We start from the raw sequence: 17,958 nt of genomic DNA, 5'->3' as shown, positions 1-17,958 counted from the left end.
CGCCTTAAAAATTGCCGTTTGACAGCAACACCTGGAGGGGATTTAGTCATTTGTGTCGCCGTCCTATGTAAAGTCGCTGAGATGGTTTGAGATGGTCCTATTCAAAGCCCCTAACCAGGCAGAAGAGAGGACTTTACGCTAGCTTGGGGGAGAGGGCTGGATTTGGGTCCCAGGGAAGGTTTCCTGTACGGCATCTCCTGGCCACAACTGGTCCTACCTGGGAGACCATAAATCAGGGGTCTTCAAACCTGACAGCTTTAAGACTTGTGAAGTTTTAACTCCCAGGATTCCTCCTCCTCCAGTCATGTTAGCTCAGGAATTCTGGGAGTTGAAGTCCACGCGTCTTAAGCTCGCTAAGTTTGAAGGCCCTCGCCCTAAACGGAGCCCCGGCTAACCTTTGCATTCGTTCCTGAAGTTCTCTCTGCTTTCTGATCTCAGGGAACTGCTTCTCATAATATTCGCGGACTCTGCTCTCTTTAGCTCGACGCCGGGGGTTATTTTCGATGCGTTCCACCTTCTTCTCCCAAGCTTCCATCAGCTGGTCATACCGCTGGCAGAACTTCTGCTCCTGGAGGGACGGGGAAGAGGAAGCACAGAGAAGTCGTAAGAGGGGGATTCCCACACCCGCCAATCCATCTTGAACCGGTTATCTAGGGGCTTTCAGGCCCAATGTAACACCTAGTGGAGAACTACAAACTTTTGAATTCATTCCACCTGTAACATTCCCCCCCCCCCATTTGATCTCGGTGGGAACGCAGCTATTGCAGACTGACGACTACGGTGTTGTGTGGCTTGGCATGAACCTGGCCCCATTATATATAACCTGCCCTCGGTGGCGCAGTGGATTCGAGTGTGTAGTACTGCAGGCTCCTTCTGCTGACTGCCGGCTGCCTGCAATTTGGCACCAGGCTCAAGGTTGCCTCAGCCTTCCATCCTTCCAAGGTCAGTAAAATGAGGAGCCAGATTGTTGGGGGCAAGAGGCTGTAAACCACTTAGAGAGGGCTGGAAAGCAGTATATAAGTGTAAGTGCCCTTCCTTCCTTCCTTCCTTTGATCCATCCATGGATGCAGTATTGCACATCTAAGTGCTATTGCCCTTCTTTCCTTCCCTCCCTTTCTTTCCTTCCTTCCTTCCTTCCCTCCCTTTCCTTCCTTCCTTCCATCCATCCATCCATCCAGGGATGCAGTATTGCAGGTCTAAGTGCTATTGCCCTTCCTTCCTTCCCTTCCTTCCTTCCATCCATCCATCCATCCATGCATCCATCCATCCATCCTTCCTTCCCTCCCTCCCTTGCTTCCATCCATCCATCTTTCCTTCCTTCCTTCCTTCCATCCATCCATCCTTCCCTCCCTCCCTCCTTCCCATCCATCCCTCCTTCCCATCCATCCTTCCTTGCCTCCCTCCCTCCCTTGCTTCCATCCATCCATCCTTCCTTCCTTCCATCCATCCTTCCCTCCCTCCCTTCCATCCATCCATCCTTCCTTCCCTCCCTCCCTTGCTTCCATCCATCCATCTTTCCTTCCTTCCTTCCTTCCATCCATCCTTCCCTCCCTCCCTTCCTTCCATCCATCCATCCCTTCCATCCATCCTTCCTTCCTTCCCTCCCTCCCCACTTCCTTCCATCCATCCATCCATCCTTCCTTCCTTCCCTCCCTCCCTTCCTTGCTTCCATCCATCCATCCTTCCTTCCTTCCTTCCATCCATCCTTCCCTCCCTCCCCCCTTCCATCCATCCATCCTTCCTTCCTTCCATCCATCCTTCCCTCCCTCCCACCCCCCCTTCCATCCATCCATCCTTCCTTCCTTCCCTCCCTTCCATCCATCCATCCTTCCTTCCTTCCATCCATCCTTCCCTCCCTCCCTTCCATCCATCCATCCATCCTTCCCTCCCCCTTCCATCTATCCATCCTTCCTTCCTTCCCTCCCTTCCATCCATCCATCCTTCCTTCCTTCCCTCCCTCCCTTCCTTTCTTCCCTTCCTTCCTTCCTTCCTTCCTTCCTTCCTTCCATCCATCCATCCATCCATCCATCCATCCACCCACCCACCCACGGTGGTGCAGTCTTACAATGCAGTATTGCAGACTAATTCTGCCCACTGCCAGGAGTTTGATCCTGACCAGCTCAAGGTTGACTCAGCCTTCCTTCCTTCCAAGGTCAGTAAAATGAGGACCCAGATTGTTGGGGGCAAGAGGCTGACTCTGTAAACCGCTTAGAGAGGGGCTAGAAAACACTGTGAAGTGGCATATAAATCTAAGGGCTACGGCTTTTGCTATTATGACTGAATCAACAAATCGTGGTTTTAGGGTAGGTTTAGTTCCACAAGAATCGGAATTCTGCGTGAGCCGCCTGAGACTCTCCTCACTTCCTCTTGCAAGAAGCGAGATTTCGCAGGGAGACTTGGCGTGCAACCAACCAAGACTGGAAAAACCATAGCCAACGAAGCTGTCAGTTTTCCAGTCTTAAAAACAAGGCCATTGAAATTGAACAAGGCCAAGCAGAAGCAGAAAGATCTATTTATGGAGCGCTGCCATTTGCTTTACGATTCTCCGGTTCAAGTCGTCAGTAAATAAATAAAAAGCCTGCAACCTGAAGGGAGAGAAGCTCTTCTATAAACATGTCTCCAAAACTCAAGACGTGTATACTTGGGAGATGGAAGCCCAGAGGATTAAAAGCATTAAAAGCAGCACGGCTGACTTAAGACACAACTTTACCCTGAAGAAATTTGCAGAATACAGAAGGACAGAGTTGGAAGGGACCCTGGAAGGTCTTCTAGCCAAACCCCCTGGTCAAGCAGGATACCATATACTATTCTGGACAAATGGTTGTCCAACCTCTTCTTAAAAATCTCCAGCATCCACAAATTTCTGGAGGTGAGCCATTTCACTGATTAAAGGTTCTCATTGTCAGGAAAACCATTTCCTTAATTCTAAGTTGAATCTCTCCTTGGTTAGTTTCCAACCAATGCTTTTCGTCCAGAATAGAATATAGAATATAGAATAAAGAGTTGGAAGGACCAGGGGAGATAGGATAGCAGCCTTCCAATATTTGAGGGGCTGCCATAGAGAGGAGGGAGGGGGTCAAGCTATTTTCCAAAGCCCCCCAAAGGCCAGACTAGGAATAATAATGGATGGAAACTGATCAAGGAGAGATTCAACCTGGAAATAAGGAGGAATTTTCTGATAGTGAGAACAATCACCCAATGGAACAAAAGTTGCCTTCAGAAGTTGTGGGAGCTTCATCCCTGGAAGCTTTCAAGAAGAGACCAGACTGCCATCTGTCAGAAATGATGTAGGGTCTCCTGCTTGGGGGGGTTGGACTAGATGATCTACAAGGTCCCTTCCAACTCTGTTAATCTGTAAATGACCTTGGAGCTCTTCCAATCCAGCCCCTTGCTCCAGCAGAAGACCATTTCAAACCAAAGGTTGTCCAATCTCTTCTTGAAAGCTTCCAGTGACCCACAACTTCTTGAGGCAAGTTGTTCCACTGATTAATCGTCCTCACTGTCAGGAATTTTTCCTTAATTCTAGGTTGGATCTTTCTTCTTGACAGGTTTACGTCCATGACTTGTTGCCTTGCATCTCTGCCTCTGGACAGTCGCTTTCATGCAGCCCGCCTGCAATCCCCCAAAATGATTAAGAATACCGAACCCCGAACCCAGTTTGGGGGTCTCACAAAAGGAAGCAAAGATTTCTCACCCACTGTTTACGAGCATGATTTCTCCTCTTGAAGTATAAAATCAGCTTCTTCCGCATTGCTTGGTTTCTGCAAAAGAGGACGAAAACTACAGCTGGGACCAAGGGAAAGCCACTTTAACTCCACACCCCGAATCTATAGCTGCAATGAAATGACAGCAGTCACTGCAATTTGTTTTATTTTTATTTTTATTTATTTTTATCCCAGGTTTTATTGTTTTAATCTCAAGTCTGTGAGCATACCTACTCCTTCCTCTTCCTATCTTCCTGCAACAACAACCCTGCAAGGTGGGTTGGACTGAGAGGGAGGGATTGGCCCAAGGTTACCCAGCTGGCTTCTATATAGAGATATAGAGATAGATAGAGATAGAGATAGATAGATAGATATAGATAGATATATAGATAGAGATAGAGATAGGTAAGATATAGATATAGTTATAGATTTAGATATAGATAGATATATAGATATATAGAAATAGATAGATATAGATATATAAATATAGATAGACAGATATATAGATATAGATATAGATAGATATAGATAGATAGATAGAGGCAAGATATAGATATAGTTATATAGAAATAGATAGATATATAGATATAGATAGATATAGAAATAGATAGATATATAGATATAGATAGATATAGAAATAGATAGATAGATATAGATAACTACAATGACTTGGGAAAATACCCGAACAAAACTGAATGCCATACATGTAAGTATCCGCAAAAACTTAAGAAAACAGATATATAAATATATATATAGATATAGATATGTAGATATACATACATAGATAGATATATAGACATAGATATATATAGATATATAGATAGGTAGAGATATATAGATATAGATATATATAGATATAGATAAGATATATAGATAGATATAGATATATAGATATAGAAATAGATAGATATATATAGATATAGATTTATGGCAGGACTAGAACTCATTGCCTCCTGGTGATTGGCCGAATTTAACCCAGCCGGTTTTCATCCCTAAGGTAGAACTAGAATTCATCTGACTTTTGGGGGAGTCCCTGATAAACTCTGATTAGGCTCACAATACTCTTGGTTGTATTCACGCAACCAGTTTAGCTTGACCACTTCCAATCTTGCAGTTTCATTCACACGATACCCCCAAAACTTTTTTTGTTGTCATTTTAGATAGATAATATTGTTTATGGCCCAACGTAAGGCACGAACATGGCCAATTCAGGAGCTAAGCCAAATGGGATGCCTGCAAACACAATTTTACTATCATTTTCCCTTGGCAGGAAAAGCCACATTTGTTTGTGATAGGGAAAAATAACAAAAAAACCCAACCTGCTACTTGGGCACCCTGGGTTGAAAACATCTGCATTTGTAAAAGCAGGAACATCCCCGTTTGCTCTTTTTGAAAGAAAATAAATAAAATAAACCAGCTTCTTGAACGGAGAAGCAGATGCTAATCTGTTCTCAACAGAAAACCCGAGAAGCTGAATTCCACTTTGGCTGGAATAAAAGGACTCAGCTGTAAAAAAAAAGACCAAATTCAATTTCTAAGGTAGCATTCGGCAGGTGGCAGCTACCTTCTTTTCAGCACAAAATAGCCCTTAATAAGAAACACCAGCAGCCAACTTTACAAACAAAGGTAAAAAGCAGAACCGAAAAAAACCTCTCTACTGTACTGAGATGCAGAACAATAATGGAATAAAGTTCCTGCTGAAATTTAAGAGGACAAATTATGGTATTTTCAAAACCTGCTTTGCAGTGGGTAATTTAAAAAAGAGAAAACACTCCAATGAACTCAGAATTAAATCTGATTTTTTACAGATGAAGCCCGTTCCGGTAAAAGCCAACTTCGGTGCTTCTATATCTTATGATGGTATCAAAATACCACCTTCTAAAGCTTAAACCCCTGGAAGGGGGATATTGGGGGCCCTTTCAAACTCTCGACAATGAAGGATAAATTTTAAATTCAGAAAATTGGGAGTCGTGGATCCATTTTCTGGGAAGGGAGGCAACTGGGAAGAAACAAAACTTCTCTGTAGACAAAGAAAGGAAAGGCTGGGTGTGTTTAAGAGGAGCAGAAAACGTCTGGAAAAGTGTTTCCCAATCTTTGCAATTTTAAGATGTGTGCTGGCTGGCTGGGGAATTCTGGGAATTCTGGGAGTCCACCTGTCTTAAAACATGATGGCTAGGGAATTCTGGGAGTCGAAGTCTGCCTGTCTTAAAGCAAGCTGGCTGAGGAATTCTGGGAGTCGAAGTCCGCCTGCCTTAAAACATGATGGCTAGGGAATTCTGGGAGTCGAAGTCTGCCTGCCTTAAAACATGATGGCTAGGGAATTCTGGGAGTCGAAGTCCACCTGTCTTAAAGCAAGCTGGCTGAGGAATTCTGGGAGTCGAAGTCCACCTGTTTTAAAGCAAGCTGGCTGAGGAATTCTGGGAGTTGGTCTGCCTGCCTTAAAACATGATGGCTAGGGAATTCTGGGAGTCGAAGTCCACCTGTCTTAAAGCAAGCTGGCTGAGGAATTCTGGGAGTCGAAGTCCACCTGTCTTAAAGCAAGCTGGCTGAGGAATTCTGGGAGTCGAAGTCCACCTGTCTTAAAGCAAGCTGGCTGAGGAATTCTGGGAGTCGAAGTCCGCCTGTCTTAAAGCAAGCTGGCTGAGGAATTCTGGGAGTTGAAGTCCACCTGTCTTTTAGCAAGCTGGCTGGGGAATTCTGGGAACTGAAGTCCACCATCTTAAAGTTAACAAGAAACTCTGGTCTGGAAGTTGCCAAGGATCTCCTAACTTCATCCCAAACAAGTCTTTAGAAGTTGGGGGGAAAAAAACAAGGTAGCTGAATCTGACATTTTAAACTTTTGTGCAATCTTCAAACTCCTCTGCATTTGGAAAGTCAGCAAAAAAATAATAATCCAGGGAGCCGTGCTAGGTGCTTCTGGGCGTTCTTTCGTCTCTCCCTCTTTTTCAAACCCTGCAGTTCCCTCTGCAATTCTCCTAGGAATGGGCCGTGAGCACCTCAAACGTGCCACAGAGTGCCAAGCTGTTTGTCCGTGCAAATGTGCAGCTCATCCAAAACATAGGAAGCTGTTTGTGGAAAGGTTAAGCCAGGCCAGCTCCTGCAGGCATCATGTGCCTCGTTCCCAGGGGCAGAGCCGAGGCAAACCCAGGTTATAGCTGCCGCAGCTTAGAAACTAGACAGAAAACACACACACTTGAAGGAAGGAGGCACGGCGTTGTTTGCAAGCAGCCCCCGGGGGAAATCAGGCAGAGAACTGGCCCGGATTCCTGGCAGCCGATCTTTAGCAGGGGGTGCCAGGCCATGAGAAGGAAAATTAGAAGCTTTAAAGCTACAAGGTAGTGGGGTTACAAAACTCGCAAGTTCCTGTCCACGGAGGATCATATGCCTTTTGCCCCAGCTAAAAAGAAAAAAAGAACAGAGAAAGAGACAGATTGGATGGATGGATGATAGGCAAACCGATAAGACGGACAATATATAAAATATAGAAAGATTGATGAACGGATGGATGGATATAAATACAGATATGTAGGTATAGAGATAGATATAGATGGATGGATGGATGGATGGATGGATGGATGTAGTTGACAGGCAGACAAACAATATATAGAATATAGAAAGATGAATGGATGGATATACATATGTAGGTATAGAGATATAGATACATGGATAGAATTAGGCTGACAGATAGGCTGATAGATAGATAGATAGATAGATAGATAGATAGATAGATAGATAGATAGATAGATAGATAGATAGATAGATAGATAGATAGATAGATAGAGATAAAGATAGACAAATAGAGAAAAATAAAGGGATAAATGGATATATATAGAGGTAGATATAGATAAATGGATAGATGGATAGAAATAGATAAAGGGATAGATTAATTGACATTGATACAGACAGACAGATATGTAGATAAGTGTATAGGCAGATAGATGGAAATAGATGAATAGAAAAAGGGGGAGCCGTCAAAAAAACATTCCAATTTTTGACATGCTGAGCCATTCTCCCCAGCTGGACCTTTGAAAGCTAGAGGCCACGACGTGCCGAGATCTTTTGCTGCTGGCTACTTACATTTTAATGTTTTCATGGTATTGCCTCGTGTCCGAAGGCTGGTTGTACAGTGGCTGAAAGAGACAAGAACATTGGAAACATGAAAGAGAGCGTGGGGACAACTCTGGAGTTCAGACGTTGGCTGCTTGGAAGTCTCCAAGGTTTAGAGAGCCAGGGGTGATGATGTTCGTGAACCTCCAAATCTGGTCAAATATCCAACTCACATCCCTGCTTGGCTTGCACCCTTCTGCCTCTTTCATTATTATTATTTTTCCCCTCTCTGGATTCCTTTCCATTCTTAGGCCCTCCCTGACCAAAACAGGGTTGAGCTAAGGAATTCCTTTCCAAAGAAAGAAACGGCTCTGAATTTTTTTTTAAAAAGGTCACTTCACACCTCTACAAACCCCAGCAACATGTGATTAATTTGGAAGGACAAATGAAAGCTGTACACTTAGGAAAGTGCACCATCCAGCAACCCGGAAGCTCCCGAAAGATCAACTAAGGCTGAAAATGGAATCCAGACACTAAGACGTGAGAATTTATTTACGATCTTGGAAGAAATGCAATGCAGATCAAAGTGCAAGAACGCAGGTTTCCTATATTCAGTTATCAGAAAATCATAAAAATGTAGAGTTGGAAAGAGACCACAAAGGTTTATCTTATATCCTCCAGGCTTCGGACAATTTTCAGGAAAATCAACTAAACTATCTTCTAGAGGTCGTCGTCCAAGCTGTTTTGAAAAGCTCCATATATAAGCCACAACAATAAATCACGTTTCCTCGAAAATGAGACCCAGATGGAAACTAAGCCCTAGTATGATTTTTTTTTCAGGAGGCTCTTGATATAAGCCCTACCCCCACAAAATAAGTCCCAGTTAAGATTTTCAGCCAGTCATATGGACGCATTTAGAATAGAAATAATTCATTATTGGCCAAGCATGATTGTACACACAAGTCTTGGTGCAAATGCTCTCAGTGTACATAAAAGAAAAGATACATTCATCAAGAATCATCAGGTGCAACACTTAATAATAGTCATAGGGCACAATAAGCAATCAAATCATACTAGGAAACAGTCAATATAGCACAGTATTTCCCCCAAAATAAGACCTAATGTGTCTTTTGGAGCAAAAATTAATATGAAACCCTGTTTTATTTCCAGGGAAATACGGTAAATAGACCTTTCCAGTCATAGATCCAGGCAGTTTCTCTATCTTTAAATGAAATCTGGGAAGCACTACTTACACCCATTCTTTCTGATCTGTTTCGATGGCTATACAGAATAATGGTTACTCATTTTTCCTCTAATCCCTTGTTAGGGACGGGAAAAAGGCTCTCGTGTTACCTACAAGCGTGCTTTTCTTCAGAACTGAATATCCTAAGTTCCTGTCCAGACAACTTGGCTTTTCTCCTTTGACTGTAAGACTGAATTTCTACAGCCTCCTTCACCATTAACAGCATTTAGACCAATTAATCATTCATTACAGTTATGACTCTTTGGGTTCTTTCCAGATGAGTCACCCAGCCAAGGCTGAGCCCAATTCATGAGCTGGGAAGCTTCACAAGGGCTCCAACTCTACAGTTTGGAGCCCTATCATCTCCCCAGGTCTACTGTTCAAGTAAGGACATGCCAGAGATGGGGAAGTCTCTCCCCACAAGCGGGAGGTGTGGAAAGGAGAGAAGGGGTTGTGAAGAAGGAAGAGACATCGATGACTTCAACCAGACTGCAACTCTTAGGTCAACCATTCCTGACTGAGTCATTCAACCTCCAGTCCTAGAAGGTCGCCAAGATAGGATGGGAAGGATGGGAGTGCTATCTTTTTCTTAGGCCATGCTTTTTTTTTTAATCTAAAAGAACTTTTTAGGAAAAAAAAAAGGAAGAGAGGACTTTGAAAAATAGGTAACTACATCTCAGTTCAGGCACACTTCTCTAGAAGAAAGACCAGGCAACGTCTACCCTACCAGCTCCAACCCTTATGAAAAAGTGGGCCACAGGCACTGAGCCCATTTTCTTGAGATCCTTTCTTAAAGACTGAGAGGTCTTCTCCCTTATACTGGAATTAAAATTAAAAACTATGACTAGATTGCTCTCCCTTGGGTGGAAACATCTGGAGGAAATGTGGGACGTTGCAGAGATGATGATCAAATCAACGAGCAGCCATGGGACTCTTGAATGAATTTTTTTGGGTCTGGAAGGTCGAAAGGTCCTACAAGCTTCACATCACAGATTAACAGAATAGGAAGGGGTCTTGTAGGTGATCTAGTCCAACCTCCCGCCCAAGCAGGAGACCCTACACCAGGGATCTTCAAACCTGACAGCTTGAAGACTTGTGGACTTCAACCCCCAGAATTCCTCCTCCAGTCATGTTAGCTCAGGAATTCTGGAAATCCACAAGTCTTAAAGCTGTCAAGTTGGGAGACCCTTGATCTACTCACTCTCTCTCTCTCTCTCTCTCTCTCTCTCTATCTATCTATCTATCATCTATCTATCCTACCTCTCTTTATCTATCCCAGGGGTCTTCAAACTTGACAGCTTTAAGACTTGTGGACTTCAACTCCCAGAATTCCTCCTCCAGTCATGTTAGCTCAGGAATTCTGGAAGTCCACAAGTCTTAAAGCTGTCAAGTTGGGAGACCCTTGATCTACTCACTCTCTCTCTCTCTCTCTCTCTCTCTCTCTCTCTCTCTCTCTCTATCTATCATCTATCTATCCTACCTCTCTTTATCTATCCCAGGGGTCTTCAAACTTGACAGCTTTAAGACTTGTGCACTTCAACCCCCAGAATTCCTCCTCCAGTCATGTTAGCTCAGGAATTCTGGGAATTGAAGTCCACAAGTCTTCCACTTGCCAAGTTTGAAGGCCCTTGCCGTAACCATCTATGATCGATGGCAGCCCACTCTCTTATTGAAAGCCTCCAGGGATGAAGCTCCCACAACTTCTGAAGGCAAGTCGTTCCGCTGAATATAGAATAAGAGTTGGAAGGGACCTTGGAGGCCATCTAGTCCAACCCCAGAGGTCCTCCAATCCCAAGGATCTCCCCAAAGATCTCAAGGACCTGCTTGCTGATCAGAGGATGACAGCTCTCTTCACCTTGCATGCTGTCGCTATATGACCATACGGGAGAAGGGACAGATGACGGGAGCTGTGATTTCATATATCTGATGGGTACGAAGGGATGGTAAGGTAATTGTTGCAGAAGACAAGAATTGTCAGCCGAGAGGTTTTCTCTAGCTAATTTGTTTTATTCTCCTCTGACACTTGGTCACCCTAGGACTTACTCAACCGGAAGGATCATAGGGAAATTAATCACAGCTGCACTGACAGTGAACTTCTCCGTGTGTAGAAACTTCTCGAAAAATAACAAACAAAAGTGATTTCCTCTCAAAAATTTTTTTTCATTTTTCCCTCCAAGGGAAAAAAAGGTTTGGGAAGCGAGGATGCCTTAGGAACACTTCTGTTGTTCCCTCACTTCTTGATGTCCTCTTAAGGACCCCGGATTGTCAACACAACCAGTCAACATCTGTACATCAGATTGCTCTAATGGTGGACAATGGTGCGCATGAATTGAAGTGGGGATTTTTTTACCCCACTCCGGAAAGAGATTCTGCTCTTCATGCAAGCTTTCTGACCAGGCCTAGCAAGAGTTATTTTAGTGGATGTAAGTCATTTCTGTTTATATTTATATATTATGAGCCAAGGTGGCACAGTGGTTAGAGGGCAGTACTGCAGGCTACTTCTGGCTGGCTGCAATTTGGCACTTCCAATCCCGCAAGGCTCAAGGTTCTATCTTTCTGAGGTGGGTAAAATGAGGGCCCAGATTGTTGTGGGGCAAGAGGCTGGCTCTGTAAACCTCTTAGAGAGGGCTGTGAAGTGGTATATAAGCCTAAGTGCTATTGCTCTTTCCCTACCTTCCTTCCTCCTTTTCCTTCCATGTTGCACAGTGGTTAGAATGCAGTATTGCAGGCTAATTCTGCCAACTGCCAACAGTTTGATTCTCACCAGGCTCAAGGTTGACTCAGCCTTCCAAGGTGGGTAAAATGAGGACTAAGATTGTTGGGGGCAAGAGGCTAACCCTGTAAGCCACTTAAAGAAGGCTGGAAAGCACTATAAAGCGGTATAGAAGTCTAAGTGGTAGTGCTAGTGCTATTTCCTTCCTTCCTTCCCTCTCTGCCCACTGCCAGCAGTTCGATCCTCACAGGCTCAAGATTGACGCTGCCTTCCATCCTTTCGAAGTGGGTAAAAATGATCCAGATTGTTAGGGGCAATAGGCTGACTCTTAGAGAGAGCTGTAAATCACTGTAAAGCGGTATAGAATAGAATATGGAATAAGAATAGAATAGAATAGAATAGAATAGAATAGAATAGAATAGAATAGAATAGAATAGAATAGAATATGGAATAAGAATAGAACAGAATAGAATATGGAATAAGAATAGAATATGGAATAAGAATAGAATAGAATAGAATAGAATAGAATAGAATAGAATAGAATAGAATAGAACAGAATAGAACAGAAAGAACAAAATATGGAATAAGAATAGAACAGAACAGGGAATAAGAATAGAATAGAATATGGAATAAGAATAGAATAGAATAGAATAGAATAGAATAGAATAGAATAGAATAGAATAGAATAGAATAGAATAGAATAGAATTCTTTATTGGCCAAGTGTGATTGGACACACAAGGAATTTGTCGTTGGTGAAAATGCTCTCAGTGTACATAAAAGAAAAAATAAAATACATTCATCCAGAATCTAAGCCCTTTGTCTAAGTGCTATTTTATTTTGGATCCCTGACCAACTCAGGAGGAGACAGACAGGAGATACAGGTGGTTCTCGAATTGCGACCGTTTGTTTAGAGTCCATTGCACTGAAAAATGTGACTTACGACCAATTGGGTCTCACACTTATGACCATTGCAGGGGAACCTGGGCATCCGTCGACAAGTGGGCTACAGGCCACGGGTCCCAAAGCTGAACAACCAGGGGATGGGGCCTGCAGGGCTACTGGAAGCTGAACAACCTCAGAAGCGGCAGAAATACACCATGTCGGAGAACCGCTCCGTAATGAAATGCTACTACAAAGCAGAACCAGTATAACTGAATTACGATTCGCCGATCAGCAACCATTCATCACTCGGAACAAAGTGCTCAGTGAAGTCGACCTTGAAGAAATACGGAAAAATCGTGAAACGGGAACACAGACTGCTGAACAGCAGACTTCTGAAGTGGCAGCAGAAAATACTCCAATAACATCTGGAGCAACGGAACAGCCCGAATTCAAAGAAAATGCAGATATTTTGCAAAAACAGGATCAGCAAGGGCCTGAAGTCATCACTGAAACACCAGGAGTGCTCAGTGCCAGGCAGCAAGAACTGAAAGCTAAAATCTTGGCACACGCTGCAACAAATGCAGAAAGAAGGCGGCTTCCAACACTGAAGACTGTGCCAAGAAAATATCTGGCGCCATTGGTGATGGATGCGAACTATGCACTTGCAGCAGCCCAGATAACATCAACTGAACAAGCAAATCATCCTGCCTATAATACAGCAGTCACAGTAACAGAAGAACTGGGGATTCAACAGCCGCGGCCCCCTAGAAAATCGACTGGAAAACCACAGTGGAAAATCAGGTTGGAGTTGAAAATCAAGAGCCTGCGAGCAGATGCAAGTAACTTGAAGAATTTGCAGGAGAAAAAGCGGAAGAACAGCAAGATCAAGAAACATCTGATAAAAAAATATGGGCTCAGCACAAGAAAAATGGACGAAGCATTGGAAATTGTGAAGCAGCAGAGAGCAGCAACAGCAAGAAAAATGGAAAGATACGAAGCCAGAGTCATCCAGTACAAACAAAATCAATTGTTCCAATCAGACCAGAGTCTATCTATCAGAGTCTGATTCAGACGGGGGATACGAAATCAGAATACGAAATCAGATACGAAATCAGACGGGGGATCCAGGACTACGTAGAAGCAAATAACATCTTGCCAGTACAGAGGAAACGAATGAGGAAACAGAGGCACAAAAGATCAGCTCCTAACCAACAAAATGGCTTTAGAGAACTGCAAAAGCCGAAAAACAAATCTGCATACAACTTGGATTGACTACAAGAAATCATTTGGTTCACTACCGCACAGCTGGATCATCAAGTGCCTGGATGTCATCGGAATATGCAAGTGCGTTGGTACTTTCACTGCAAATGCGATGAAGCACTGGAAAACAGAACTGTTTACTGGAAGTGAAAACTACAGACTGGTCAACATCAAAAGAGGGATTTTCCAGGGTGATTCTTTGTTCACCTCTGCTGTTCATCATCGCCATGACCCCACTGTCAACAATTTTACAGAAAACTAACCTGGGTTATCAAACTGCTAAAAATTCACAGAAAAGCTCTCGCCTGCTGTACACGGATGATCTGAAGTTAAACGGAAAATCAAAAATTGAAATCCAGTCACTGACCAATACAGTTCGAATTTTCAGCACTGACATCAGCACGGAGTTTTGGCCTGGACAAAATGCGCCGTAGTGGCACTGAAGAAGGGGAAGAGCGTAGAAAGTGATGGAATCGAAATGCCCAATGGACAAACCATCAAGTGCCACCAACCCGAAGCCTACAAATACCTGGGCATACTGCAGCTGGATAATATCAAGCACGGGCAAATGAAAAATGTGGTCAGCCAAGAATACACACAAAGGGTCAGAAAACTTCTAAAAGCAAACTAAATGGTGGTAACACCATCAAGGCTATAAATACCTGGGCCATACCTGTCATCAGATATACTGCTGGGATCATAAACTGGACACAGGCCGAGCTGGACAGCTTGGATAGGAAAACAAGAAAACTGATGACCATGCACTATGCGCTGCACCCGCGTAGTGACGTCGACAGGTTATATTTGCCCAGAAAAGCAGGCGGCAGAGGACTTTTGCAAGTGAAGCAGACAGGCGAAGAAGAGAAGCACGCTCTGGCAGATTATGTGAAAGACAGTGTTGAACCAGCTTTGATGGAGGTCAACAAGAGGAAGCTGCTCAAAGGGCAGCAAACCAGGAATCAATATAGGAAAACAGTGATGCAAACTCGGGCTGACAGCTGGTGTAGCAAAGCATTGCATGGACAGTTCCTTGAAAAGACCAAGGAAAAGTAGACAAGGAAAAGACCTGGTTATGGCTGACCAAGGGAACACGGAAGAAAGAAACAGAGGGCCTGATTCTTGCAGCTCAAGAACAAGCCATCAGAACGAATGTAATCAAAGCTGATGAAATCTGCTGATGACCCCAAATGAAGACTCTGCAAAGAAGCGGATGAAACCATTGATCACATACTGAGCCATTGCAAGACAATTGCTCAGACTGACTACAAACAACGTCACAATACAGTCGTTCAGATGGTTCAATGGAACTTGTGTCACAACTACCATCTGCCTGTAGCAAAGAACTGGTGGGATCATAAGCCTGAAAAAGTGGTCGAAAATGAGCATGCAAAACTAGTCTTAATACAGACTGACAAAGTTCTGGAACACAATGCCCCGGATATCACGATTGTGGAGAAGAAAAAAGTGTGGATCGTTGACATTGTCATACCCGGTGATAGCAGAATCGACGAGAAACAACTTGAAAAAGTCACCAGATATCAGGACTTGAGAATCGAACTGCAGAGACTCTGGCATAAACCAGTGCAGGTGGTTCCAGTGGTACTGGGCACACTGGGTGCTGCTGTGCCTAAAGACCTAGGCAAGCATTTGAAAACAATTGGCGCTGACAAAGTCACCACCGGTCAGCTGCAGAAGGCCACCTTACTGGGATCTGCTCGCATAATCCGCCGATACATCACGCAGTCCTAAACACTCGGGAAGGGTTCGGCTAGTGATTTGTGATACGAAACCCAGCATGGTTATCTCGTCTGCTGTGTATACTGTCATTTTGGTGTACAACAACAACAACAACAACAATAATAATAATAATAAAACTCTCCAGAAAATAAGGATGATGTTATCCTTCTGCTTTGGCCCAGTTTGCAATTCAAATCAGGAAGGGAAGAAGAAGAACAAAAGAACAAAACCAGGTGCCCAGCAAGACGCCTTTCTCAAGAAACGGTGTTCTCAGGTGATCCGGCTGTCTGGTTTCCTGCCTTGGCAGCCGGCCAGACAGATGATGATTAGCCGAGGTTGGCTGAGGAGAGGAAGGGTTTGAGCTTCCTGGCTGCTGCCCTCTGTGTAAAATTCTCCTCCGAAAGCTTTTGGCTGCCCTTCAAAGGCTCGGCCGGCAGATCAGGAGGGACATCTGGAATTGCAACCAAGGAAAATCCCCCCCCCCCGTTTTCTCTCCCATCCAAGACAAGGGGGGGGGAAAGGGGGGGGAGCAGAGTAAAAGGAAGAGAGAAGGTAAAACTCCACTTACCAACTCCACCTGGGGTCCCAGCCCTTCCAGGATCCGGTGAGCAGCTTCTGCCTTTTTCTGCCAACGAAGGAATGGAGACCAAAGTGTGTAGGGAGAGAGAAAATGCACAGAAAATGATGGTTTTATTTTATTTTATTTTTTTAGTTTATTTTTTTGGCTGCAGAAAAAGTGGCCCGCCTAGCTTAACTTCCGCCCCCCCCTTCCTCCCTCTACCAGCCTTCTCCAAAATCCCAGCTCCGATTTCTCTGTTGCAGGAGATGACAAATTAAAACACACTTCCTTCTCCGCCCTCCTCCTTCCCCAGGGCTGGAGAAAAAGTTAACAGCGCAGAGAGAGAGAGAGAGAGAGAGAGAGAGAGAAAGAGAAAGGGAGGAGGGAGAAAACGCTTGTGTGCACGCACAGGCTCCTCAGCGTGTCTCCTCCCTCCCTCCCTCCCTCTCTCTTTCCTTCTTTCGCTTTCTCTCTCCTTTCTCTCTCTCCCCTCTTTTCTCCCTTTCTCTCCTCTCCCTTCTTTCCCTTTTTCTCTTTTCTCTCACCTATTCCTCTCTCTCCCTTTCTCTCCTCTCCTTTTTCTCCCTTTCTCCTCTTTCTCTCCTCTCTCTTTTCTTCCCCTTTTTCTCTCTCTCTCCTCTATTTCTCTTCCTCGGGATGCTCTTCCGTGGTTTTGGAAGGGTGGAGAAAGAGGATTACCAGGAGGAGAGAAGGTTATTTCACATATTCTTTTTTTTTTAAAGAAGAGGAATGGAACATTATTTTTGTCGTGGGCCTGTCCACCTCAGGGATCAAGAAGTCTTTGTAGTCTTCCTCTTTCCCCCACCTTCTTTGCTTTATCTGCCTACGGGTTCCTCCCCATCAGTGATAGTATTCTAACGGTTTGGCCCGCTTCGCACCAACCAGTAGTAAAAAAAACAGCTACTGTTTTGACTGAACCAGTATTTCTCTGCCCTCCCCAACGATCAGCTGTTCTGACGATCAGCTGTTCCGGGATCCCCCTCGCTGCCTTCCTGCTTCGCCCAGGAGGCTTCCCTGAGGCCCAGGAGGCATAAAGGGGTGTGCAGGATGGGTAGGTGGGTGCTGCCAAAGAGAAAAGCCATGCCCACCCAGGCACGTGGCCATGCCCACCTGGCCACGCCCACAGAACCAGTAGTAAAAATATTTGCATCCCACTCCTCTTAGGATGATTGCACCGTCCCGGGGTCATTCGATTCTTCTTTTGCCACCTTCTGAATACGGGGAAACCAGATTCACTGAACAAACATGTCACTGACTTTAACAGCTGCAAATGATTCACTTAAGAACGGTGGCAGGAAAGGTTGCAAAACAGGGCAAGGCCACCTGTCTCGTTTAGCAACAGAAATCTGGGGCTTTCTTTCTTTTTTTAAAATAAACTTCATTAAACATTAAAAAAAATATATACATAGTACAAAACATTTTGTAAAATACTAAACCAAAAAGTTATACATAACCAATAAATGTAAAAACATAAACATTTCTAATTGCTTAGACGAACACCTTATCAAACAATTTTCCAATACTTAATTCCTCTATCTGGTAAATACTCCTGTCATAATCTTTTTATATTTTCCCTTCCCTATCTGTTTACTCTCTGGTTTCTATCCTTTATCCAATTATACCAGTTTTCCCACACAGTATAATATTTCGAGTCTTCCTTATTCTTTTAACTTTTGGGTGAGTTTATCCATTTCTACGCAGTCGTAGATCTTCTGGATTATCAAATCATCCGTTGCCATCTGATCTCCCTTCCAACATTGAGCTAATGCTATCCTTGCTGCGGTGATTATA

At 44.0% G+C, this 17,958-nt stretch overlaps 1 protein-coding gene and 1 pseudogene across 21 annotated transcripts in view; one reads left to right on the top strand and one right to left on the bottom strand.

Moving 5' to 3' along the window:
* NCOR2 (nuclear receptor corepressor 2) overlaps window positions 1-17,958 on the bottom strand; it is a 192,824-nt gene that overhangs the window by 114,239 nt on the left and 60,627 nt on the right. For all 21 annotated transcript variants that reach the window (XM_087913480.1, XM_087913491.1, XM_087913494.1 and 18 more), the window contains exons 7-10: window positions 16,156-16,212; window positions 7,782-7,834; window positions 3,695-3,761; window positions 396-568 (exon numbers count right to left, since the gene is read on the bottom strand). In XM_087913480.1, coding sequence (XP_087769606.1) covers window positions 396-568; window positions 3,695-3,761; window positions 7,782-7,834; window positions 16,156-16,212 — 350 coding nt within the window. The remainder of the gene's footprint in view (window positions 1-395; window positions 569-3,694; window positions 3,762-7,781; window positions 7,835-16,155; window positions 16,213-17,958) is intronic.
* On the top strand, window positions 14,494-15,691 carry LOC148124649 (uncharacterized; annotated as a pseudogene).

The sequence above is a fragment of the Pseudonaja textilis genome, chromosome 15 (assembly GCF_049901715.1).
Source record: "Pseudonaja textilis isolate UNSWEBS1 chromosome 15, rPseTex1.2, whole genome shotgun sequence".
Classification (NCBI taxonomy): Eukaryota; Metazoa; Chordata; class Lepidosauria; order Squamata; family Elapidae; genus Pseudonaja; species Pseudonaja textilis.
The sequence above is the reverse complement of the archived record's forward strand: the minus strand, read 5'-3'. Positions and strand labels throughout refer to the sequence as shown.